Raw genomic sequence first — 26,975 nt, forward strand, 5'->3', positions numbered from 1 at the left:
CCCCTGCAAGATTGGGCTTCCATCGGCAAGACCAATCTTGGTACGTAGCAATTTTGTACGCTGCTTTGACAGTGGCTTGGTGAGGAGATCAGTTAACTGGTCTTGAGTGTGTACATGTCTTACTTGAAGGCTTCCTTTTTGGACTAAGTCACGCACAAAGTGAAGGTCTATTTGAATGTGTTCCATGCACGAATGATTGACTGGGTTGAAACTTAGATGTGTGGCTCCAATATTGTCACATAACAGATGGGGAGAATCTTTGAGGGGAAGTGCAAGTTCTTTGAAAAGTGTAGACAACCACATTGTCTCGGAAGCCGCATTAGCTAGTGCCCAGTATTAAGCCTCGATTGAGGATCTTGCAACTGCACGTTGTTTCTTGGAGCTCCAAAAAATTGGATTAGGACCCAAGAAACTGATGTATGCAGAAGTTGACGTGCGGTCATCCATATTTCTAGCCCAATCGGCATCGGAGTATGTCCTTAGTACAGAAGTTTCAACTTTGTGGATCTGAATACCATAAAAAATGGTTTGTTTTAAGCAGCGAAGGAGCCGTTTGGTTGCTGTCCAATGATTTGCAGTTGGCTTGTGCATAAATTGAGATGGTTTGTTGACTGCAAAAGAGATATCTGGACGTGTCAAGGACAAATATTGAAGACTACCAATTATTCGACGAAACTCAGAGCTGTCCACAGCAGCCGTGCCATCAACCAATTGAAGGGGTTGAGTTGTAGAGAGAGGGGTTGAGACATCTTTTGCACCACTCATACTTGTAGTGTCTAAAAGCTCATAGATGTATTTATGTTGTGAGAGAAATAATCCTAATATGGTAGGAATAACTTCAATTCCCAAGAAAAAATGAAGGGAACCCATATCCTTGAGAGAAAACATGTCACCCAGCTGTTTAATAATGGAGGTCACTAGAGTTGGATTATTTCCTGTGATGATAAGATCATCAACATACACCAAAAGGTAGCAAAGAGTGGAGCCGTGGCTGTAGATGAAGAGAGAAGAGTCTGCCTTGGAGTTTCGAAAACCCAATTGAAGAATGGCAGTTTTGAGGGCAGAGTACCAAGCCCGTGGGGCTTGTTTAAGCCCATAGATAGCCTTTTTTAGTCTGCAAACATGGTGGGGTTTGGACAGATCTTTGAATCTTGGAGGTTGTGCCATAGAAACAGTTTCAGTTAAGTCACCATTGAGAAAAGCATTATTAACGTCCATTTGCCTCAAATCCCATCCATTCATCACTGCAATAGACAATACAGCTCTAATAGTTGCTAGTTTAACTACAGGGCTAAAGGTCTCTGTGTAATCAACACCAGGACATTGATTGTAGCCCTTAGCCACGAGTCGGGCTTTGAATTTATCAACAGAACCATTGGCTTTCCATTTTACCCGAAATATCCACTTACACCCCACGGGTTTACAATCAGAAGTGGGTAAAACGAGATCCCAAGTCCCATGTTTCATTAGAGTAGTGAGCTCTGTGGACATGGCCTCACGCCAGTGAAGTTGAAAGATGGCTTGGCTCACACTTGTTGGTTCAATGGTCTGAGGGAGAGGATGTTTTGATACGGAATGGATTTGTTTGGGTTTGAAAATTTGGTTCATTGATCTTGTGGTCATGGTGTGAGTGCGTTGAGGTTGAGGATTTGTTTGGTTAGGGTTTGTGAGATTCGAATTGGGGAGAGGATTAGCTGTACGGGAATTTGTATCAGGGGAAAAAGATATATGTAAATCTAAGAAAGACCCAGTCCGATTATCACCTAGATGAGTATTCGGATGGGTGGGGTTGGGATCTACAGCTTGCAGGGAATCAGAAATTAAAGGAGCAGAGGGTGCGAAATTACCTGGGGAGGACGCAACGATGGCAGGTGAACCTTCCGGAGGTAGCAAGGTGGCCGGTGCGTTGGAGACCGTTGAGGAGGGCACTGCAGTCGGCTGGGCACCGAAGTGAAGAGGAAGCAATTGATGAGGTTCTCGAAGGTACTGAGTGAGCACGGACGGCACGGGTAAGGATGGGCTGAAGTGTTTTTGGTTTTCATCAAATAACACGTGGCGAGAGATGAAGTATTTTTTTGTTTACTGCTCAAAACACTTGTAGCCATTTTGAGTTGGTGAATAGCCGAGAAAAATACAGGCTTTGGATTTGGGCTGCATTTTGTTTAAGTTATAGGCCCTTGTGAGAGGATAACAAATACACCCAAATTTTTTAAATTTTAAATAATTGGGTGATTGACCAAGAAGAGCTTCAAAAGGTGATTTGTTTTTTAGGAGAGGCGTGGGTTGTCGGTTTATGAGATAAGAGGCTGTTTGAAAAGCGTGGGGCCAGTACGAAAAATCAAGATTTGCATCATAAAGGAGCGTGAGGCCCGTTTCAACTAGATGACGGTGACGACGTTCAAAGACACCATTTTGTTGTGGGGTGTGAGGGGCAGTGGTGAGGTGAGTGATGTCATAAACCGACAAACGTGGGTTGTCGGTTTATGAGATAAGAGGCTGTTTGAAAAGCGTGGGGCCAGTACGAAAAATCAAGATTTGCATCATAAAGGAGCGTGATGCCCGTTTCAACTAGATGACGGTGACGACGTTCAGAGACACCATTTTGTTGTGGGGTGTGAGGGGCAGTGATGAGGTGAGTGATGCCATGAAGTAAGAGATATGCTTTTAAAGCAATAAACTCACCTCCATTATCGGAATATAGTGTTTTGATGGATTTTTGAAAGCGGGTTTCAACAAATTTTTTGAAATGCGGAAAAATTGTAGAAACACTGGATTTAGTGGCCATTGGATAAAACCATATATATTTTGTATAATGATCAACAAAAATAAGGTAATATCGTGATCCATCAATCCCAGTATAACTAGCGGGTCCCCACACATCCGTGTAAATAAGTTCAAGGGGCTCATGACTTTGGAGACTTGTGACACGAAAAGGTTGTTAATGTGCTTTATTAATAGAGCATGAACGACATAATGAAGACAAATTTTTATACGAGGAAATAGGAAGAGAAAAATTCTTAACAAGATGATGGACAATTTTAAGAGAAGGATGCCCAAGACGCTTGTGCCATCCATCAATGGAGGTCCTTTCATGCACATTAGCAACCTTTTTGGACACCGCCAATGATTCTGGGAAGGTGTAGATGCCATTGTTACATGCTCCTTTTAGTAGGATCGCCCCCCTGATCTTGTCCTTCACAAGAAAATGAAAGGGATGAAATTCAATAAAGACATCATTTTGTTTGGTGAGATGATGCACATAAATTAAATTTTTGCAAAGATTGGGAATGTAAAGAGTATCACGTAATGTAAATGTTCGGTGCAGAGAGTGTAAAGACAAAGAACCAATGTGTGAGATAGCCAAACCTGAACCATCACCGATAATTACTTCGTCAGTTCCATCATATTCGGAATGAATAAATAAATTGGAAAGATCACCCGTGATATTATGAGAAGCGGCTGAATCAAGTAGCCAATTTTTATCCTTTCCCATAGAAGTGGTAGCACAATTGATAGAGACATTCTGTAAATGAAATTGAGGACAGGCCTTGGCAATGTGGCCCAACTGGTCACACAGTTGGCACTTGGGCTGATAGCGCCGATTAGAATTATTGGGCTTACCAACACTTGTGTTGGGGCGTCGTCCATCACATTGGGCTCCATTTGAGTATCGGCCTGGACTGGAGCCTTGAGGCCCACGGGAATTGTCATGTTGTTTAAAGAAACGCTGGTGACTCCCCCCATTTGCATACGTCTTCGTCTTCGTAAAATTGGCAGACGCAACTAAGTTCTGCGTTGCAGCTTCCAGGCGCCTCAGATAAGCCTCGTGGCCAACCAGCAGGTCGTGCAACTCCTCAAAAGTCAATGATGACTCTCGGGCACGAATCGGTGCTGCAATCTCCCGAAAGTCTGGACCTAAACCATTCAGCACATAAAGGGTTAGGTCATCATCCGAAATTGAATGATCTATGATGGCTAGTTCATCAGCTAAAGTCTTCACAGCATGGAGATATTCAGTGATGGTCCTATTTCCAAGCTGGATTAAGGTAAGTTCCTCCTTTAACTGCATTGCACGAGTTCGAGATCGGTTAGCATAAAGATGAGTGAGCTTTTTCCAAGCTTCATGGGAGGATTTAGCTGTAGCAATGAGGGGTGTGATGGAAGGAGAGGTAGAGGCTAAAATCGCACTCAGGATAAGCTTATCCTGTCGGACCCAGTGGGTCTTGCGCAGCTCTTCAGCCAGGGTGCCATTTGAAGAGGGACACCGAAAGGTGCCTTCAACATAGTCGAGGAGGTCATAACCAATAAGGAGTGCTTCAAATTGAGCACGCCATTGAGGAAAGGTGGAGGGAGTTAATTTTTCATTGATTTGGGCAGTGATGTTGAAAGCGATAAGGGGTTTTTCTGATGCGGAAGGGGGTTGGGTGTTGAGGGTAAAGTTGGGAGTTTGATCAGAGGAGGAAGACATTGTAGTTACTTGGATCGGTGGCTCGGTGGAGATCGGCTCTTCTGATACCATATAGAAGATAAGCACTGCTGAGGTTTCAATGAATAAATTCCCACACTCTTATTGATAGAAATTCTGTGTTGTTATATACAAAATGAAGAGAAACTAATATAGGAAATACATATACGGTAATGCTAGAATTGTGCTAAAGTTACAGCAGACAACTATATAATACAAAAATAGAATCAGCTTCAAGTATGGAATTGATGACCGGATATTTGTCATGATTTTAGGCTAAACATGCTCTGTTTTGATTTGAGTAGAATCCACGCATGTTTCCCTTATAGGCAATCCCACTCTACTTAAAGGATCGACGTGGGACAAGATCTCACTTTTGAGACTTTATTTGCTAAGGAGCTCGAGAATGCGACAGTTGTGGAAAGTAAGGTGTAGAGAGCCAACGAGAGAACTTCCGACGTATAAAGGTATATTAGCTTCTACAACAATGCTTGGTAATGTAGGGTTAATGTTGTGTGTAAGAAGCATTGCATTATTTCTGTAACTTCTCCCCCATTCTACAAGCATAAATAATTATCCTTGGTGCAATAAGTTTCGGTGTGTGTGTGTGTGCGCGTGCCTATGAGCAAACGTGTGTGCTTGTGTGGCGAATGAATACCTATGCACAAAGCCAATGAGCATATATCTAAGTGACAAGCAACTATGTGGTGAAAGAATGTTACTTGGGTAAAATAGACTGAATACTAGTTCTTATAGCTTTTCTACTTATATGGAGATGGGTAAGTCCTCTTCATAATATTACTAATGTGTTTTTTTATTAATCTATTTGCGTAAAGAGAGGGCAACGTCCTGAGAGTTTGATTCTTCTCCATGCCTACATATATATATTTTCTTGGAGAGGGTGATTGCTCGCCAAGTTTTGAGGATGCACATTGTAAGAGTGAGGGTGATTCCTCTCAATTCATATACGTGTTCTTCTAATATTTACATGAACTGTTTTTATAGCATTTTTTGTAACATTATCTCTCATTAGCAGTCTTGTTATACCCGCTTAACTTACCTCAGAACCATAGACTTTGATGGAGGTATCTACAGTGTCAGGGATGTTAGCTGGTCGGCAACACTTTGGTGTTACTATCTGATCTAGGTGCGTAATCATGGATTAAATACACAGTAAGTAGAGTAAATCATAGTGGAATAAGTAAAAGTTTACTTAGAAACTAAATGTTAATTATACTAGACATCTAAACTAATAAAAGATTCATTAATTAAGAACAATAATATTCATTACTACTTTCCAAATAATGTTATAAAGCACAAATTGTTCATCAATTACATCCAGGTATGATAGACTGAACATGATTTGTTGTCTGACTAAAAATGATATCTCCACAAAATACAAATAACTGATAGAGGAGACAGACCTCTATTTCTATCACTTGGGCAAGCAAGCTTGTCCAACATCTAGGCGAGTAAGCACCTTATGAGAGGCCGGTTGACATGTCCTAGAGCGAGATGGAGATGAGCATCTTGACCATGGTGGACGAGCTAAAAAAGTCATATAAGGTGAGGACGAGAACAACGACTTAAAGGGACATGTGAGCTCGGGTGAGATACTCACTAGAAAGAAGAGCAACGGTTAGACCCAAACCAGACATGGAGACTTTCTAAGATAACATGGAAGTAGAAGCCTACGCTTCATTTGAAAGGTCACATATAGAGTGGCTCTACAATGAAAAATGAATGCGTGACAAGTTATGTCTTCAGGACTGAGAAGTATGGCCCGATGCCACATGGAGAACCCTCTTTTAAGGGAGGACTTAGGAAATGGTAGACTGTAGGGTGTGTGAACCATACCCTGGTCACCTATTTTTGTCATCCTACAGTATGACAAAACAATGATGATTGACTCCTATCCAAGCATGCTTAGAGTCAGAGATACGTTAGAAAGGGCATTTGGCAATCCCACTCTACTTAAAGGATCAACATGGGACAAGATCTCACTTTTGAGACTTTATTTGCTAAGGAGCTCGAGAATGCGACAGTTGCCGAAAGTAAGGTGTAGAGAGCCAACGAGAGAACTTCCGATGTATAAAGGTATATTAGCTTCTACAACAATGCTTGGTAATGTAGGGTTAATGTTGTGTGTAAGAAGCATTGCATTATTTCTGTAACTTCTCCCCCATTCTACAATCATAAATAATTATCCTTGGTGCAATAAGTTTCAGTGTGTGTGTGTGTGCGTGTGCCTTTGAGAAAACGTGTGTGCTTGTGTGGCGAATGAATACCTATGCACAAAGCCAATGAGCATATATCTAAGTGACAAGCAACTATGTGGTGAAAAAATGTTACTTGGGTAAAATAGACTGAATACTAGTTCTTATAGCTTTTCTACTCATATGGAGATGGGTAAGTCCTTGTCATAATATTACTAATGTGTTTTTTATTAATATATTTGCGTAAAGAGAGGGCAACGTCCTGAGAGTTTGATTCTTCTCCATGCCTACATATATATTTTTTCATGAAGAGGGTGATTGCTCGCCAAGTTTTGAGGATGCACATAGTTGTAAGAGTGAGGGTGATTCCTCTCCATTCATATACGTGTTCTTCTAATATTTACATGAAATGTTTTTATAGCATTTTTTGTAACATTATCTCTCATTAGCAATCTTGTTATATCCGCTTAACTTACCCCGGAATTCTTGTAAGTGTTACAGAGGGAATGTGTGGAGCTTAGAGGTTGCTCAAAAATCTCTGTCAGGAATTATATTAGATTCTTGGTTCATTCTTGTGTTCACGTTCTTGATTCTGTGTGACAGTGTGTGCAATCTTGCACTACACTGTTCTGACTTCATTTGCATTCGGTGGTGTTCTTCCTTAGAGGTCAAGGGAAGCAGGAGGTACGAGACAGATTTTCTTGGCATGTATATTATCTGGTCAAGATTCTAATCTCGCTGTTAATTGGGTGCTTGTAGCAATGTGTATCTACTCGGCATTGTTCATGAGATTTGCGTGGATGTAAAGCCCCACAATTATCTACTTCTGACATGCCATGCCTCGAATGAGACCGTCCAACTCTATCAACTTTCTTGATGGGGGTCAGGGGTAAGTAACAACTAGCTTGCAATTAAAGTTGGATTACTATAATTTCACCTTCTCTGTTTCTCCTATATAATTTTGTCTTACTTAAAGATGTTCGAGAAAGATGCTGTAAGCCTGTACCCTTGTGACGTAAGTTTTCAGTGTAAATGAAAAGCGCTGAAATGTGAATCGAATCAAATTATTAGCATAATTTCAAACAGATATGACCTTCTTCCATTGAAATCACCATTCATTTCCGAACTCAAGAAAGTCTATTTCAGTTCATTATGTAGCCCCAAAAAAGAGTGGGAGGGTTAGGCGGGGGTGGAGAAAGAAAAATGATTAGAAATCTCTGTCGCACCTTTATTTTGTTCTTTGTTTGAGCTTCAGATATCATTTTATTCAAGTACTATTACATCAACTCTTATTTTCATTTGTTCAAATAGTCTTCTTTGAATCTGAGGCATCTTTGCCCTATCCAAATTCTTAATAAACTGTTCCAAGGCCCAGGGACAGCTCAAATGGTATGCTTGTATGCATATGCAACTTCAGAGTTCCTTTCGTTAGTTTTACTTTCTTGTACCAGAAAGTCAATTTGATAGTAAACATTGTTTTTTAACCAAACATTTGCAGTTCAATAACTTCAATAATGAAGTTAGTTTTGTGTGGCTTCTTTTTTTGATAGGCTCTTGTCAGACAAGAAAGAGAGCTGCATCTCAGTAACTTGCTGCCACCATGTTTTCCATACCTATGCTCTTGCTTTTGGTTTGCGGTTTCTGCAGAACTCATACTCATTTGAAGCAAGTTGCATTTAATCTTTTCTGACAGTGTAAGCATTATTGAGCAAATCACTATTAAGTGAATCTTTTGCCTATTATCTTTATTTGTACTATGATGTTTTTATCATCGGATGTGGAAATTGATGCTTAACTTACAAGTTTGAGCTCTAAATGAGTGGAGTCCACTATTAAAAATTTAATTTTTTCATATGAGTCTCATGTTTTATTCATTTTTTTTAAAGTAATTACACGGTGGTTACACAATTCACAACTGCAAATATCTTCTCTCTTTATAAGTAATTGTGGTACCAAAAAAGAGTGGTTTTGTTACCTTTCGTGTATTCCAATTCCCATCAAAGAAGGAATAAATGATGAACATTTAACTTTCTAAGTATCATAGGCCGGTAAGATTTGACAAAAAATTCAAATTCCACTTGGATAAGTAATATTTTAACCTCCATTAGCAGCCAACCAACTTAATCTGCACTTAGATGCTTAAAGGTAAGCAAGCAAGGATGAAACATTGTCCTAAATAATCAAGCAAAATGAAGATGGAGCTATTGACCAAAAATCTTGTTTTGCATATATGTAGTCTGGAATCTTAGGACACGTCACCATACCAAATAAATTAACATCTTTCCTCGGCATGGTTTAAACGCTAAGCAGTATTTTCACCTCGTAGCCGAACGAATTACAATATCATCACTTTACCCCTCATGTATTTCTTGGCAAAAATTGGATTCACAACAGCTGTCCTCCACTCTTTGGTTTCTTTCATTGTGCCTCCTTAATCACAATGCATGTCAGGTTTGACTCTGCCACTGCAATTTACACAAGCATGGAATTCGTCTGAATCATGATGCATCGTCAAGAACCTCGTGTTTTGATCTTTTGCTTCTTGTCTTGGATTTTAGCATCTTGCTGCTCTCGTTTTCTTTTGATGCCTTCTTATTGAGTCCATCGTTTTCTATGGATACCTCCTTGCTTGCTTCATTTTCATTTGTTGCATTTTTCTTCTTGCTCGCTCCATCTTTTTTTAAAGCCTTCTTTCTTTTCACAGGCAATGTTTCTTCCTTATCTCTAATTTCAGTCTCACTTGCAATTTGTTTGGCATCTAGAGATGGATCTGCCACAGAAGGTTTAACTCCTGCTTTTAGAAACAAGAAATGTATAAGTAGGAGGCTTAGACCATCATGTAAATCACAAGACAAAGGTGTACAAACATCAGGGCCAAGCAACTTCAGAAACTGGCATCATATGTTACTATCAAACTAAAAGCATATCTTTTTGAAAAGTAAACTGAAAGCATATCTGATCCTTAGAAAGCCTATTAATTCTTTTAAGGTATAAAGCCTTGTTAAATAATATTAGCTATGTAGTACCTAGACCTCAAATGAAAATAAAATATCTCCAGTCATTTTACCAAAAGAACAACTATAAGTTCTAGTCATCAAATGAAAATGCAATCACTTCATGTTTCACACAGCAGAATACCGCTAATCATTTAATTATAGAGCAACACAGTATAAAATACCGTGCAAGGGTTAAGAATGCTACCATAACTGGACAATCGGAAAACTAACCTTCACCATCAAAATTGGAATCGAAGACAACATTGGTAAGGTGCTGCTTCAGGAAAACCTACACCCAACAATAAAGATTAAAATGATTAGATGCAAACAAATGCAGTTTACTTACAGGGATACCAGACTGAAACAAGGAAACTCATAGCTGTAAACTCCATAATATTTTTTGCTTATATAACCACAAATGAAAATCAAACTCTGATCACTGCACAATCTCTGTGAAAGTGTCCACCTAACTTAGAGAGGTAACATATTCCAACCATGAAAGTGGAAGGACGCACAACTCAAAGCAGACAGCAATAGACCCTAGTGTGAACATAACTGTCAGCAGACTGATGGACCAAGAGCCAGTTTTAGAATGCTTAGTCCATGTTTGGGATTACGGTACGAAATATAGCTTATAATTTATAGCTTAAGTAATAATTTCTACTATTAAGAAGTTATTTATTGTTTGGTAACCATATATTTAAAGCACTTTCAAACATATTACATTTGTTTGGAAACAAATTAAATAAGTGCTTTCCGATGTATAAATGACGATTATTTGATTTTTTAAAATTATGATCATATCTTTAAAAGTTTGAAAGTTATAATTATCTTAAAGCTGTATGAGCATTTTCGCCCATTGATAGTCTTTTTAAAATTTGAACTATATTGCGGATTATTTGGAAAAGTATGTTTGAGTAAAAGCATTAGAATGATACTTTTCCTTAAATGTACTTTTTAATTTATTTGAAAAAAAAAAAAGTACTTTAACATGTAACATCCAAACAACCTAATTTTTCTATTAAAGAGCTTTTAAGGCAATTTAAGCACTTATTAAAACTCCTAACGCAACCCTAAACATGCCCTTAGTGTTTGATTGGTGAGCATATATTAGCCATTGAACATTTTTGCTCCAAGCTTTCCATCTTGAACTAACCAAGAATTTATGACAATATCATGTTGATTGGCCATCTCGCTTTTGATTCTTCAAACACAGATGGAGAATGCCTCTTCAACAAGAGCCAAATTACAGAAATGATGGCAACATATTAATTAACATATAATTGAAATGTGGGGTAGAAGCAATGAACTGAATCTGTCTATAAAAGAAGGAAAGTAATACATTCCCATTGGCCTAATAACCACAAGGAAACGGATAAATTCTTAGATAATGGCTTAACTGATACCTTGAAAAGAAGAAAGATGACATGGTTAAAACATCAATCATTAGCTCTAATACAAGTTTTAAGATTCATTTATATCAGAGCACGGAATTTGTTATTGGCCTCGAAACAGAATCAAGAGTTTTGACCTTCGGGACAGACAGTGCAGACATGCCAAAACAATGGACCGATAACAAAACGACAAAATTGTAAATCTGGTCAGGAAATTTATATTATACATACCGCAGAAAGAAGTTGTCTTGTCTTCACATCCCAAACGCGTACATAACTGTCCAGTCCTACAAATCAGTCAAGTTCTTAGTTTTTGTAGCCAAGAAAACTTGTTTCTCAAAAAATGTACTCTAACTTCAAAAGGCTAAAGCATGATTTAATCAATGTTTAGCAAAGCAAAAATGAAGTGTTAACTGCTTACACCCTTTTCAGTTAAAATATATAAAAAAAAGAATGACTTTGAGAAAGTGTCACCGATTAGGAGATAATATAACTAGTCATTCAAGTATAAACTAAGAGCAACATTTCCTATTTTTCTTTCCTGCTTCTCCAGATAACTAAACTTCTTCTTAAACTCTCTCTCTCTGTCTGTGTATGTGTGTTTTTGTGCGTGAATGGGGTTTGCATGAATGTGTTTCACTATGAGTTCCTACGTAAATTAACACAGAAGAAAAACCATATAGCATCCTCACCACATGATGCTATCACTGGAAAGTCCGGGTGCCTGGCTATAGATCTGATGCTTCCAGAACATTTGCCCAAAAAGCACCCCAACAATTTCCCTGCAATGAAATACTTTCGTTATCGATAAAATTACAGGAAAGATCACTCAAAGTAACCAATGTGAGAATAAAATTAGCAAATGCAAAATATCAATTTCAACAGATACTTTATGCAATGCAATAGTTAGAAAACAATACAATACATTTCTTTTATGAGTACAGAAAAATCTATACATAACACGATTAACATGTTTGAAGTTCAAAAAGAATTCTCTCACATATAAACAGGAAAAGGACCAATGTGGGGTCATTACTGACATAAACATCCATATAAACTTGAGTAGATCAGAAACGCATACATAATCTAAACAAGAGATAATAAAATTCTAGAGATGACTTGAGTTTACTTTCATTGCACTTCAATACTCATTTAAATGTTTGCCTATGTTGATGAAACTATCAGGTTGTTGTTTAAAGAACACAGAATACATGTAAGTTGAAGAGAACAATTGAAGTGAAGCTAAATGAAAATGATCATATTAGCCATAAGATGTAGGTGCCTCATGTTTTGGATTTAGAACTTAAATACCATTTTCCACACATATAAGCAAGCATAAGGGCATGAGTTCATACATCACCATCTGAGTGTACATGGAGGAAAAAAGAAAATTTATTAATACAAAAGAATGAACCCACTTCATGTGCACCCACCCACATAGACACTGAACCACTGACCCCCCACCCCCTTGCCCCAACCCCCCCCCCCCCAAAAAAAAAAAAAATCCCGATTGAATATAATCTTTTTAAGTAACAATTTGTATTACTATATGGCAAGCATTTGGAAAGGATAGGATAAGCATCAATGCACATGAGCCATGGTAAAGAAATTTTTTGTATGGGCAAGAAAATTTTTTTAAGACAAGTACACAAGAAGTATACAAATGCATATGGTAAAGAAAATACTGCTTTTTCTAGTCCAAGAGAACCAATTATTTAAAAGAAGAGGACACCTATACTAACTGATTGCATTGAGAGAGTGTTAAATCCATCCTCCGAATGTAAATAAATTGCAACTACATGATGGTACGGTACTTACCTGTTCGCATGTCAACAGAAGCAAGGTCACCAGACCCATTCCCTATATAGACTGTATAACCATTTAAATCTTCGGCTACTGCTTTGATGGGAGTCTCCCTGAAATCAAATGAGATAACAGGTCTTCGCTGAGCAGAAATATCATAGAGGCGAACCTGTTAAGAACAACGAATATAAGTCTCTGGGTGGCAAGACAATCACAATTGAGATAGAGCAACTAGAGTAGACAACAAGATATTGCACTTCCTCCTACAGAACAACAAGGATGAATACAATATGAAGACATTTAAAGTTCTGAAAATGGTAAGGCAATAAAAAAATGTATATCACAGAATCAACCAGATCCATTCCCTATATAGACTGTATAACCATCAGTGGTTTTTTACCAGCCATTTTTTATATGTAATAAAAAAGTTTTATTCATAAGATAATGGTTTTACCAGCCCTTATTAGTTTAATATTTCATGATAAAAAATATGTAGGCATTTAATATTCTTTCATTTGGAGAAAACTCAAGTATAGGTGAAACCCCAATGCCCGATAGAATCAGGCCCCATTTGAATAGTGAAAGTATTTCATCTTATTTAATCTCATCTCATTGCATCACTACAACTTTTTTAAATTTCCATACAAAATATAATAGACAATTCAACTTTTTCAAATCCCAAAACAATAATAATTTAAAAAATAATATTCTTAAAATATTTTATTCAACTTTCAACTTTTATCTCAACTCACTATCCAAACGTCACCTCAATCTCCATTTGCTCAGACACTATTCTGCTTGAAATATCAAGTAATCCACTCCAGCATGAAAGAATAATTTGCTTGAAAGTGTACCTGATGACTGTTGGTGCCAGCCACTATTTTACGGTGGTCATCCTTACTCAGGAATGTTGCAGCTGTAAACCAAGTTGGGGTAAAAATACCAAGATTGTTCTTAGGAGGCTGCACAGGGTAGAAGTAATTGAAATAAATGCGAGGAAAATGCATGTTAAAAAAATATCAATTTGTGACTTTCTTTCAATAACACATCATGGAAAGGCTCACAGATTTAGCAGTCCAGATCTTAGCACAGTTTTCAAGATCCCACACGTTAACTTCAACACCCTTCCTGTGATGAGTCAAAAGAAAAACATTATTTTTTAGATCAATAAGCTTGTAAACGCTATGATATCTGAGTACTGAATGAAGACGTAGTTAATATTCAAACTTTTATACTCCACAATGTAAAGTTACGGGCCCTAGAGCACTCACCCACCAAATAAAGCATAATTTTCACTACCATCCACTTTAGAACATGAGATATTGCCAGAAGCACAGACACTCCAAGTTCTAGAAGAACCAATAGATGCAGAACCTTCTGGTGAATCAGGAACTTGAATTGACCTCATACTTGTATTTCCTTTTGTTGTACAAGAGAGCAAAGCACAAGACCTAATGGTTGATCATGAATTCCCAAAGATCAGAAGTTAATGCACATATGAAGAAAGCAACTTCTGGAAACCAATAATACAAAAACATATGGTAGAACCAGGTAACAAAACCCCAAAAGCCTACGATTTTGCAGTACCTGGATGTTGACTCTGATTTCTGTGTCGCAAATAAATGTAAACCAACAACAGCATCCTCTTCGGGTCGAAGACTAGCATCGTCAACATTAGAAACCATGAAACGAAGATCCCCACTAATCGGGCTTAGAACTTCAATCTGTAGTAGAAATAAAGAACACAAATAATCAGAGGACACTCCAATAAGCCTAAAAACCAAAATGTGGTCCCAAATATTCATAGTCCTGGAAGGAAACTCACCATACCAGTTTTTCTTGCCACTGCTAATAACTGCAATGGGAAAGAAAATTAATAAGAGAACCGTTGACAACATTAATATTCAGAGTGAATGATGGAAGAACTGTAGCAGAGTAAAGGATTTAAGAACCTGAATCACATTTTTAAAAGTTGATTGATAAACATTCTTAATTCACACCCACATGTAGTTTGAAAGTTTATATCGTCCTCATACAAGCTAAAACTTTGAGCAATAAAAGGAACCTATGCGCCACTGTTTTGGCAAGCCAGCCATTAATCATCATCACCACATTTAGGCAAGGGAATGGTTAGAGCATTCACACATACAGTGGCATGAGTGTGCAATGCTTTAAAACCGAAAACTCGAGAACAATTACAAATGCAATTTGTAAGATCCTTTTCCAGAGTTAACGCAAATGTTGAAGTCGCATATTATTTGTTAACTTACTAAAATGAACTGAACTCTATTAGCTTCATAACAAGCAACTCAAATGCAAAACCTTCAACAGCAAAAGAAACCCAGTGAAAATCAAAACAGCTGTCATGATATAAATGCTCAGAAACGCAATCTATATAATTGTTTTTTTTAAAACCCAATTCTACATTAACTCCTTGAACCATTAACCAATAAAAAAAAAATCTAACAATCGGAACTAAAATGTTTAAGAAACAAATAAACCGAAACATATTGCCGATATACACATGCTTAAAATTCAATATTCAATTAACTCAAGAATTCGTAATACTCAAGACGTACCGGATCGATTTTACGGTCAACGATAGAAGCGGCGACCACACATTTCGAGGAGTCCGGTTCACCCCACCTCTCAACTACCTTAGGAACAGCTCCTTGTTTGCCATGGGCTTCGATAACTATTATTCAAAGCATGATATTTATGTATACATAAACCTATGTATATAAGCATAGGAATGCACCGAGAAAAAAAAAAAGGAGAAAGAAAGTGGACTTCGATTGGTTTAGAGAAATGTAACGACAAAATTATTAACCTTTGATGAGACCAAGTGCGTCGAAGGTTACTGCTCGAAGAGGAGGGCAACCAGGGCATTCTAATGTGGTCGTACGAGGCATCTTCCTAACTTCTCTCACAGACCCGCCGAGAAACAAGTCAGGACAGGTTTTCCTTAAACCCTCGCTACCTCCATCTGTGTTCTACAAAGAAACTATGAATAATATATTACTTAGAGGATCCTTAGTTTATATAATATGACACGATTTTGTATTTGAATATTTTATTTAAAACTTATTTTTATATTGAATTATTTATCTATTAGACAAAATTATAATAAAATATTATAAATTTAATAATCTATTTTTTTCAATTATTTTTTATTAATTTATTTTCTAAATTAAGAGCTTATATAGAAATATATTATTATCTTTTATTAAATAATATGAAGAAATAATACTGGAGAAAAGATGAGAATGTAGAGAGAGAATAAAGAGAGTATATAAATATATTATTTTTTATTCATTTAATTGTAATACAGTAACAATTAAATTTAGTTAAAAACTTTAATTTGATTGTAGTTAAAAGTCAAAATCTTTAAAATTAAATAATCCAATATAAAGCATTTTTAAATTCTATTAATTAAAATTTTTTATTAGATTTACATTTGCATAATCTAATCTAACCTGTTTCAACTAAAATATCTACTTTTGACCCTATCCATAATCTCACATTGGATTAATTAAAATATATATTAATAATAATATAATTTTTTTTTCATATTTTAAAATTAAACTAACTATATGTACATTAATAATTTAATATGATATTTAAATTATTGATTTCCAACTAATTTTTTTCCTCAACCTAATTACCAACAAACACATTTTGCCAACCCTTCTTCTACCTAATAATCATATATATATATATATATATATATAATAATTTAAAGAACCAACAAATGAGGAATAAAACCAGTGGTTGGGCATTAAATGAGGAATAAAATAAGTTAAAGATGAATGTGCAGTGCTCCTTCAAATTTGAAGGAAACGGAAGAATTACTGTATGTCAAAACTTCAAATTTGAAGGTTACCGAGACCAATGCAGCGGTATTTCGTAAACGTTCATCAATTTATGCATTTACATTGGCTTTTGATGAAGCTAATGCCAATGCTCTAAGCCGATAGTTTTAATTATTATTTCTAAACCCCAAAGATGGTCTTAAGCCTTCATTTTACTCCGTGCGACGCTGCGAGCGCATCACCTAGGAGAGGACAGCTTTGATTATTGGGCTGGGATGCGGCTGAATTTTGTACATGAGAGGGTAAATACTTTTTCTCGTTTGATTTTGGGCTTGTAGGGTTTGGGCTGTGGTCTGGAAATTAAAATTTGGGTTAAGCATAAAAGTCCTTTGATCTCATATGTCCAAGCCTATAAAATTGAGACCATGTGTTATGGCTTGAATATGTAGTCAATAATAGGACTGTTTATCTGGGTTCCAATCAAAAAATTTGTGTATATCCAAGCCGAAATCCGAACCGGCTTAACCTTGGTCAGATCCAGAACTTGGGTAGATCTGGATTTTTCAAAACCCGTATTCTGGATTCCGGGTTGAACCTGATTTTTTTTTTTTGGAATAACAGAAACCTCAAACATTTGGTTAAATTTTTCTCTAATAAAAAAATAATGTCGAAAACGTTTTTTTTTACCTATGTCTATTTTAAGAAATCATGTTGGAAAGCATAATAGCATTGAACATTGTTCAAATTTTACCAAAAATAAAGACATTTTTTTTTGTTTAAAAGCATATATTTCAGAAAATCATGTAAAAGAAACTAAAGTTAGAAACTAATTACCTTTCTAACTAAATGTATGTAAAAGAAAATATATCCATATTACATGCAACATACAATGCAAACTACATATTAGATTATTTAGTATTTATACATTACATTACATTAACAAACACAAAATTACAATATATGAATTACAAAACACAACTTTGAAAAATCTTCTAGACCTCCTTCCTCTTTGATGATGCTGAAAATCTTCTTGAACGCACCTTCAAAGACAACAATTTTTTTAATCTCCTAAAATCACAAAACCATATTACTTAGCAAGAAAAATAATATATATATATTTTGGAAGTGCAAATTTTCTGGCAATGTTTGTTAGCATGCAAATTAAATGAGCACATTAATTTATTTTCTTTTCTATCAAATAAATTGGAAACATATATGAACACAAATATACATTCGCCCATTGCGCACACGATTTAAGAAAAAACTAGGACCCTTCATCTTTTTTTGCTCAACTACATTAAGGTCAATGTATTACCTGACATCTTCTATTTGAGCTGGGAGATGCAACCTACAGTCTTAGGTACTGGTAGTCCTAATGCTTCCATTCAAATTAAGTACAGAAAAATCAATCAAAAACCTAGTGCTTTCATGCTTTCTAATTCATAACATATTTATGTCAATGGTAGAGATGATAAGGGATGTGGAGAGATTTTGTCTAAAGAAATGGGAACACTCGAAGTTAACACAACATTGCAGAGAGAGAAAAAAACCAAAAGGGTCAGTTGATCATTCGAGTCCCATATTTTCTTTCGGCTTGGTTGTTCTGTTCAGTTGTGTGTAGCCATCCTTGTTTCATGAGATTAGTGGTTTGTGTTTGAATTGAAAGATGAGGGAAAGAGAAATAGGTAAGAAAATCAATGCCCAGACTTTTGGTGGTGGTGCTCAGAATCTCAAAGAAAACCATTACACTTTGTTACATTTCCTAATGGATATTTCATGCAGCTGAGTTATATGTACAGGTAAATAGGCCTAAAGCCTTGAAACGAACTCTGATAAGACTAAATTAAATGTCGATGTTGGAAATACATAACAAAAACTAAACCTGTTTATACAAGAGAGTAATCGGTAATCCCAAGGGTAACAAAAACTTAAACCTGTTTACAGACAGGTAGAGAATACTTAATAGTCATGGCTTCCATGATTTGAGCACCAGTTTAGCCTGGTAGACTCCGTTCACAATGCAAGCCTATTGCCCAGATGACTAACACAAGAGGGGGGATGAATTGAGTTGTATTTAAAAAAAATAACAATTATAAATCAAATATAAAATATAAAATATAAAATATAAAATATAAATAAAATACGAAACAGCAATAAATATAAAGTGTAAGGGTAAGAGAGAAGCAAACTCATTATGTTAACGAGGTTCAGCCCCACTGCCTACGTCCTCGCCTCAAGCTACCCCTTGAGGATCCCCAAATTCACTATTCAACCTCCTTCAGGTGGAGATAGAAATCTATTATACCTTTGAACAACACCGCCACAAAGGATCCGTGTAGAACACCCTCTACACTTGCAATCACCTTACACATGGTGATTCAACTATTCCCTGTATAGAACACTTTCTACACGCACAAGGGTTATACACACCCTTTTACTGATACAAGAGCTGATAGTGGGTAGGTTATCAGAAAACACTCATCAATAAGTGAAATAAGAACAATACAACGCAAACTATATCTCTATCAAAATGAATAAGGATTAAGGCTCAATGCTTAGAGAAGAGAGAATGAAAGCTTTGAATGAATGTTGTATGCTCTGGATGTTGTAAATGTGAAGCTCTCAAATGATCTATTTATAGTTATAGGCATATGAGACTTCATATTCAAATTTAAAAATATTCACATGTCAAAGACAACATCATTCACTTTTTCAAAAAATTCAAATAAAAGGTTCTTCTTTTTCAATTGTCAAAGACAACATTATTCATTTTTTAAAAACTTCAAACCTAATCTTTTACTTTTGACATATGACAAAAGGAGCACACTTTACTTTTCAAATATTTCAAACCTAATCTTTTTACTTTTTGCATATGACAAAATGAACACACTTTACTTTTCAAATTTTTCAGACAAAAACATCTACCTTTTGCATAAGTAAAAAAAAAAAAATCAATCACTTTTGAAAATATTCAAATAAAACATGCACATGTGAAAGATGACAATCAATCATCTTTAATATTTTCAAAGTTCAAACCTTTAATCATGTAATGCACATGTGAAAGATGACAATTAATCATCTTTCATAATTTTCAAAATATTCATGCACATGTTGAAAATGTATTTTAATGTTTTATGATAAAATATTAATTTTTAGGCCTTAATCCTAATTTCAAATTTTTAAGAGATTTACAACATTACTCTATGACTTTAATGTGAACTTGTTCCCCTCTTGCTCATGCTTGGTTCCTTGATGTGCTTGATTTCATTGTGTAGATAACTTGAGCTTGAGACTCATTTATTATTTGAATTCATTTGTTATCATCAAAATCCATATGTAAATATATAATTACACGAAACTTGAAATCTTGGGTTCAACAAAGCCTATTAAGGCATTATACATATAGCAAGACTATTACGAGAAATCTCAGAAATCATATAAACACGACATATCTTTCATTTGATTAAACCCTGAATTCGTTTAGTGTATCTACATCACATGAATTAGATAAATAATTAATTTCTCAAAATGATACATGGCGCCTAAAATTAGTTTATATGCTGCCAGAAAAAAAATGAATCTATGCCAAGGAATGGATGAAGAAGGCTAGATGGCAGAGCTAGCACCAGCCCAATTTCTGACTCGAGTGAAATTGGTTATCCCACCAATAAAAATCATATAAACTAATTCAAATATCAACTAAAAAACATCAAGATCGAAGAAAAATCTACTCGGGTTTGTTGTGGAGTATGCTATCTTTGAGCAGGGCAGCAGAAGGGCAAAAACCTTCTTGGATTCGATACCCACGACTCTAGCATTTTGCAACTAATCAGATCTAAACATGTACATAGCAACAAACCCAATCTTCTAGTGCTTAGAAAAATGTTTATTTTTCCTTTGTTCAACTAAACAGATCTAACCCATAAAAATACTCCTCAAACCTTCAAAAAATTCTCATTGAAACAAACCAAAATCAACAAAGAGAGAAGAAAGAATACATACCTAAACGTAATAGAACCCAAAAAGAAAAGAGCAGATCTAGCCAAACACTTCCACCGTTCGGCATCGCAGATAGCACAAAGAGAGATAGAGTAGATCTTGCCAAGCACTTCCACCGTTTGGCATCACAGATAGCAGAGAGGAAGATAGAGCATATGAGAGACAGATTTAGATAGATTTCGGTAGGGGCTAGGGCATAGCAGAGCAGAGAGAGGAGATAGAGCAGTCTGAGTGAACCTGGGGGGTGTGGTGGGGGGCGGGGGGGGGGGGGGGGGGGCAGCGGCTAGGGCATCACCATCACGCGTAAGTTGATGAACATTTTGCTTTTATATTAAACTCGATACCTGTTTTAAATCCGGTACCCAGGCTTTAAAACTGCATTCGGGCTGGATAGACCTGAATTTAAAGATGCGGGTACCGGCCCGAATTTATTGCGGGCTGGAACCCGTAACTGGAATCTGATTTTCTCGAGTTCTGGATTGGATTGGGTAAACTCGGCCCATATGAATAGCCCTAGTCAATAATCAATATAGAATAAGGAATGCTATAGTCATAAAAAGATTATATAAAGGAATCTCATAAATTAATATAATTTTATATGATCTGTTAAATCTACTTTACAATTTGATAAATCACATTAAACGGCGTCAATTTGTAGAATTACTTTTGTGTAATTATTTTATGGCTAAAGTATTTCTATTATAGAATTCGAGCTGCTTGAGTTTTGAGTAGTAATATTGGGAACCCTTGTGTTAAGGATATGGGTTACCCTTGAAAATATGGGTCAAAGCATATTCACACACAAATGTTCTCAATTTTCAAGGGAACCTTTTAGCTCTGCTAGCTAACACATTGAAAGTCACACAATCTGTTAAGGAATGAAAAACATAATGATTGTAATTGTTGGAGAGGTGGCTGAAAAGAGAAACGAAGTTGTATCTTTGCTTGATATAATGAAGCACAAAAAAGCTATTCTGTTGTTTGATTGCATTATACACTTAATGAAGTCAAACCAAAACACCCTAAGATTTGCTGTTCTGGCAATAACTTAATGACCATTGACAAAGAACAACGAAAGAAAGAGACAAAGCAATTATTTATATGATTTTCTGATTAGGTGTATCTTTATAATAACATTAATATACCTCTTCAGTCAAGATATGTGACTTTCGAATAAGCAGTTTTTAGCAGTTAAATATAGATTATGACTGTCGATAAACATATTTTTAATCTCAGCTGTCGGATCGCACAAATAAATAACAGCCATTCAATATTGATCATTAGATCCAATTGTGACCTTTTTATTTAGATGTCATCATAGTATAAACTTAGATGGGAAGAAGTTGTAGGTGCTCCATGAAGTCAAATTTGAGCCATATATAGCCCAGACCCCATCCCCATTAAAGAATTCAATAAATTTTTGAAAGTTGATACTGGTAGTTATATGACTATTTGGGAGTAACTCAAGAACTATTAAGCCACCATCCTTAATAATAAGTACCATTAGTCATATTAATCGTCCATCTTTAGCGATATATTAATATATAAGAAATCCATACAAGCTTTCTTAATGTAAAGTAGGGTTGAGCACCGACCTAGTCGGAGTCAGTATGGACATCCTCCGACTTCGACTTTGACATGTTCATCCTCCGCTCCAACTCCGACTTGTCGGAGTGGAGTCGGATTAGGGGTTTTTTTTTTTTTTTTTTTTTTTTACTGTTTTCAACTTCATATTTGGAACACTTTTTAAAAAAGATTTTTTTGTGTGTGCTTTTAAATTTAATTTTTTTCAAAAATCACAATCTAAAGTAAATAATTTACTTTTTACTAAAAACAAAACAAAAAATAAAACTAAATAATAACAAGTAACATACTAAGTTACTAACATGCTTCAAAAAATTAAAACAAATTTAAAAATGACTAATCATTGCAATAAACATTCACTCCCATCAATGCATCATCCATCATCCACATCCAACTAATTACTTCAAGTCTACAATAAACATCCACACCCATCATCTATCAACCACAACCACATCCAAAATCATCCACACCCATCATCCACATCAATCATAATAATATGTTCTGACAACGATTACAACAAACATTTTTTAAGTTCTAATTTTGAAAAAAAAAAAGAAAAACCCAATTGTTAAGGACATGTCCCACTTCCCCTTTGCAACTATTCGATCACGTACTGTTAAGAGGCTCCGATGTGATCCACCTGGAAGAACTCCAATGGTTTTAAGTCAGCAAATGCAACCAAAGAATTCAGAAATCAAGAAGAGAGTTTTACTCCCTACTATTAAGGGTTACCTGATATATATAGGCTCATGCACAATACTTATCTTATTCAGAATTTATTAGTGCGAATCATCACTTAATACCTTGAATGATCATGCAACTGCATGAGGTCTCTATTTTTTCGTGAAAGATGACGCGGTGCATGTACAATTTCGATGCACTTTGGACTCCCTTATTCCCTTCAATCAGCCAAGGACCTCTCCTATGAGCTTCTCTTACTTTGGGCTTTTATAATAGAATGGGCTCTCGATTTAAATAGGTCCTCAAGCTACCCTACTAATTCTCTTCGCCCCTGGGAAGAGGGAATTTATATTGATTATTCCTACCGCCTTGTAAATGTTTTGAACCTCACCATGGGCCTCCTCTTTGCTTCCAAACCTTATATCTTTTGACGGTTTACCATGGGCTTGGGCGTGTGGAAAGCAAATAACTATGGGTACAAGCCTGGCCCATCCATGATCTTTAGTTGCCCACTAACCTTTCATATTCTTTTCCTATGCCGTTTCTCTTTTTCATAAATTGAGGAGCCCCTATGTTTCCGCTGTCATGGCAGAAAGGGAGGGGAGCTTTCATGCGACGGTTACTTTTCTGCTTCAGTATCAGGCCATGATGTCTACGTCCATTGGCGTTCTGTATTTACTCTTCTTTAAATATCCCTTCTTTGTCTCTTTTAATTTTTCCTCCACCATATTTTCTTTCTCTCTGCTTCCTTTCTTGCTTTTGCTTCTTGCCTACTTTGTCTTCCTTCGTTTCCTTGATTCCTTTATCTCCTCCAGTTTCCATGGCTGACCAAGGTGAAGGCTCTGTACAACCCTTCCAAGTCCCTGAAGGCACGACCTTTGATGGATACGGGTGGCTCTCAGGCCTCCGTGAAAAGCATTTCCAAGGATTCGAGAGGAATATCGTATCCCTGAAACTACTGTGATGGAGGTCCCCTCATCTGGATACTGTGATGACGAGGGCTTTGCTGGTAAAGTGGCCATAATTGTATCCCACTTGTCGCATGGGTTGAGGCTCCCCTTTTGTCGGCCTCTTCATGATATCCTAGATCTCTTTAATTTGGCACCGGCTCAACTACACCCCTTTGCATTAAAGGTGTATCTCTGTGCTTGCATCATCATCTTTCGCATGGTCCTGGAGCCCCTTGGTAACCTCCATCCTAACTTGAATGCCTGGGAATTTTTGACCTTTTATAATGTGAGGGCTACCACCAAGGGCAATGTCGTCAGCTTTTGCCAGAAAGACAACGGGCAAACGTTGGCCTAGTTTGAGACTCATTATTCCAACGCCAAAGCTTGGATATCCAAGTTCTTTTTTATTACTGGTTAGGGCTAGGAGTTTCCCGCCCAAGAAGAGATCTTCAGGGATTTTCCAGTTAGGGCGATCTGGCACCCTTTACCTGATGACAAGAGCTTGTGGGCCACCATGGAGCCTTTATCTCACTGAGAACTCGCCCAAATTGAAACTGTCTATTCTTGAGCTGACGCTCATCTCGATGATCTCTGGACCTATTTCTTGTTGACGCCCATTTATATGATTGATTCTTGATGTCTCCCAATCGATCCTATGTTCAAGGGTGTTCATTCATGATTTTGGTAACTATTCCCCATCCTCTACCAAAACTCTATGAAAAGAGTAGGAGGTGTGACCACGCTGCTCAAGGGAAGAAAGAGAAAAAGAGGCAATCTAAGAAGGAGGAGACTGCCGAGAAAAGGGAGAAAAGGAGCAAGAAAAAGAACGAGGATGAAAGCCAACAAAAAATGACTCATTTTGAAGATTCTTCTCCCCTTTTGCCTCCCCTTCAAAGGGCGCCCAGGTCCAAACGCCTTTGGAGGACGTTCAAGTTCACCCGCTCGCATAGCCAATCGCCACTATGCTCTTTACGCCGTAGTTAGAGGAGACTGCCACACCATCAAGGGGTGAATAGGTCCAAACGTCCACCCCACCAGCTACTGTCGCTCTCACATCACCCCACTTGTCCCCCGCCCAGTCGCGTTCCTCCGGTCTGAGGGACATTGAGGGTTTAGCCAGCTTGGCCCTCTTTGACTTGGCTGCTTCCCTCCGAGTCGTGCCCACCCCGTAGGCACTCCTTCTGGCATCTGAACCTGCATTCAAGTTTCCTGCTTTAGAGGGTCCAGTGAGGGAGGGCAAGCTGGACTCTGAAGTGGTGGCCGCCCTCAATCTAGATTCTATCATGGGTGTGAGGGCTCTCTTCCCCCCCTTGACTGGTGCTATTCATGGAGAGGTGGCCAATGCCTTGTTCACAGATGGGGTTGGACGGAGCTTCCTCACTCCAAGAGGGTGACCATATCGATGCAGCAAAGTACATCCCCTCATGCCGCGAGGATGCAGGCGGCGAGATCGGGGTAAAGCAAACCACCCCAGAGACCCCACCAGCCATTGTCTCTGAGGGAAGCACTCATTCGCCAATTGGCAGTGGTGAAGGACTTTCTCTTCCTCCCCTCCACGCCTCATCTTTTGGGGGAGATACTGACTCCTTCGAGGAGGAGTGGGGCAATTTTCTGCAAGAGGATGCCCACCTTATTAAGGCCGACCTGACTTACACACTGCCCACCCTTTCACTGACATGCCTTGGAGGTCCATCAGAAAAGGTGGCAGCTTCACCTCTGAAGCTTGTTGAGGCATCCTCACTTGGGGTGGTTTCTAGCCCCAGGGAGATCGTTGGGGGCGACACTAGTGGTGGTGCCTCCTCTACAACTGTCGGTGCCCAAGATAAGGCCAAGATAAGGCCCTTCCATCGAAATGATTTCCACATATTTCTTTATGTATCTCTGCTAATGCATACTGTACCTCTTATGTGGAAATGCATTGTAGCAATGGGGCAAAGAATCCCCTCTTATAAAGAACTCCGTCTATGAGCAGGAATCTTGCCAATTTCCTTCTCATCCTCCGTGCCTTTTCCTTTGCTTCAAGTAGTTTTCCTTCGTCTAAGTACTCAACCACCCTGCTTGCCCAATCTGGGATGTTGGAGCCCAAGACGCCTACTTCTGTGCCAATGGTGGAGACCTCGATGACTCTTCTTTAGATTCGCCACGGGAGGGGTGTCTCCTCCATTCTCGACGCTGTTCGTGCCAATTTATCTGCGACTTCATTGCCTGCACTTGGTATTTGAGTTATAGTAAAATATGAGAAGAGATCGCACACCTCCCAGGCTTTTGCTAGATATTTTTTCAATTTCTCGTTTTTTGTAGCGTACATGCCCAACACCTGACTTACTACTACCTACGAATCTGATTTTGCCTCTATTTCGATTGCCCCTATCTTGGCAACTATATAAAGTCCCACTATAAGTGCTTCATACTCAGCTTTGTTGTTTGTCACTTTGAATGCCAGTGTGGCCATGTAATACCATTCCTGGCCATTAGGGCTTAACAGATGTATTCCTAGGCCCCTGCCTGCTCGGCAGGATAAGCCATCTATGAAAAGTTCCCACGGCTTTCCCAATGGGGCTACCGTGTCTTCGTGGGGAAAACCCAAGAACTCCATCACAAAGTTTGCCAATGCTTAACCCTTAACTGCCCTTCTTGGTTCAAACTCTAGATCAAACTCGCTCAACTCGATTCCCCATCCTATTAGTCTTCCTGTGCTATCTGGCTTCCTAGGGTTTTTGCTAATGGGGCTTTCGTAAACACCTTTATTGTGTGGGCTTAGAAGTACAGGCGGAGCTTTCTAACCGCCGTTACCAAGGCAAAGGCTAGCATTTCCATTCGAGGGTACCCTATTTCTGCTCCTCTGAGAGCCAAACTTACGTAGTACATGGGATGTTGTGTGATCCCTTCTTCTTTTACCAGGACGGTGGACACGGCATGCGGGGATAGTGCTAGGTATGCACTAAGCACATCACCTTTCTCTAGCCGCTTCAAAAGGGGCCGACTAGCCAGGTACTGCTTCAACTTCCCGAACACCTTATCACACTCTTCATTCCAGGGATGCACTTTCCACAGTACTTGGAAAAAAGGAAGGCA

General features: G+C 37.7%; 1 protein-coding gene and 1 long non-coding RNA gene across 2 annotated transcripts; one reads left to right on the forward strand and one right to left on the reverse strand.

The window, feature by feature from the left end:
• The first annotated feature begins 6,932 nt into the window (after window positions 1-6,932).
• On the forward strand, window positions 6,933-8,533 carry LOC122274223. The gene is made up of 3 exons (XR_006228255.1): window positions 6,933-7,365; window positions 7,441-7,570; window positions 8,232-8,533. It is a non-coding gene; the product is annotated as an uncharacterized LOC122274223 (long non-coding RNA).
• Window positions 8,534-8,885: 352 nt separating this feature from the next.
• On the reverse strand, window positions 8,886-15,883 carry LOC122274268 (WD repeat-containing protein DDB_G0290555-like). The gene is made up of 12 exons (XM_043083299.1): window positions 15,705-15,883; window positions 15,454-15,569; window positions 14,700-14,729; window positions 14,462-14,598; window positions 14,146-14,325; window positions 13,939-14,002; window positions 13,729-13,836; window positions 12,890-13,043; window positions 11,764-11,853; window positions 11,303-11,358; window positions 9,909-9,966; window positions 8,886-9,472 (listed from the first exon to the last, which is right to left on the reverse strand). The coding sequence occupies exons 1-12, from the start codon at window positions 15,784-15,786 to the stop codon at window positions 9,180-9,182; spliced, it is 1,368 nt and encodes a 455-aa protein (XP_042939233.1). The 5' UTR covers window positions 15,787-15,883; the 3' UTR covers window positions 8,886-9,179.
• Between the last annotated feature and the right edge of the window lie 11,092 nt (window positions 15,884-26,975).

This window comes from Carya illinoinensis, chromosome 8, assembly GCF_018687715.1.
Source record: "Carya illinoinensis cultivar Pawnee chromosome 8, C.illinoinensisPawnee_v1, whole genome shotgun sequence".
NCBI classification, from domain to species: Eukaryota; Viridiplantae; Streptophyta; class Magnoliopsida; order Fagales; family Juglandaceae; genus Carya; species Carya illinoinensis.

Excerpts from the sequence above, each read along its gene's own strand:
- LOC122274268 (XM_043083299.1), bottom strand. The coding sequence starts at position 15,786 with ATGCCTCGTACGACCACATTAGAATGCCCTGGTTGCCCTCCTCTTCGA. Across the intron at positions 9,967-11,302 it reads CAAGACAACTTCTTTCTGCG|GTTTTCCTGAAGCAGCACCT; the intron begins GTATGTATAATA and ends TGTTGGGTGTAG. Across the intron at positions 9,473-9,908 it reads TTCCAATTTTGATGGTGAAG|GAGTTAAACCTTCTGTGGCA; the intron begins GTTAGTTTTCCG and ends TTCTAAAAGCAG.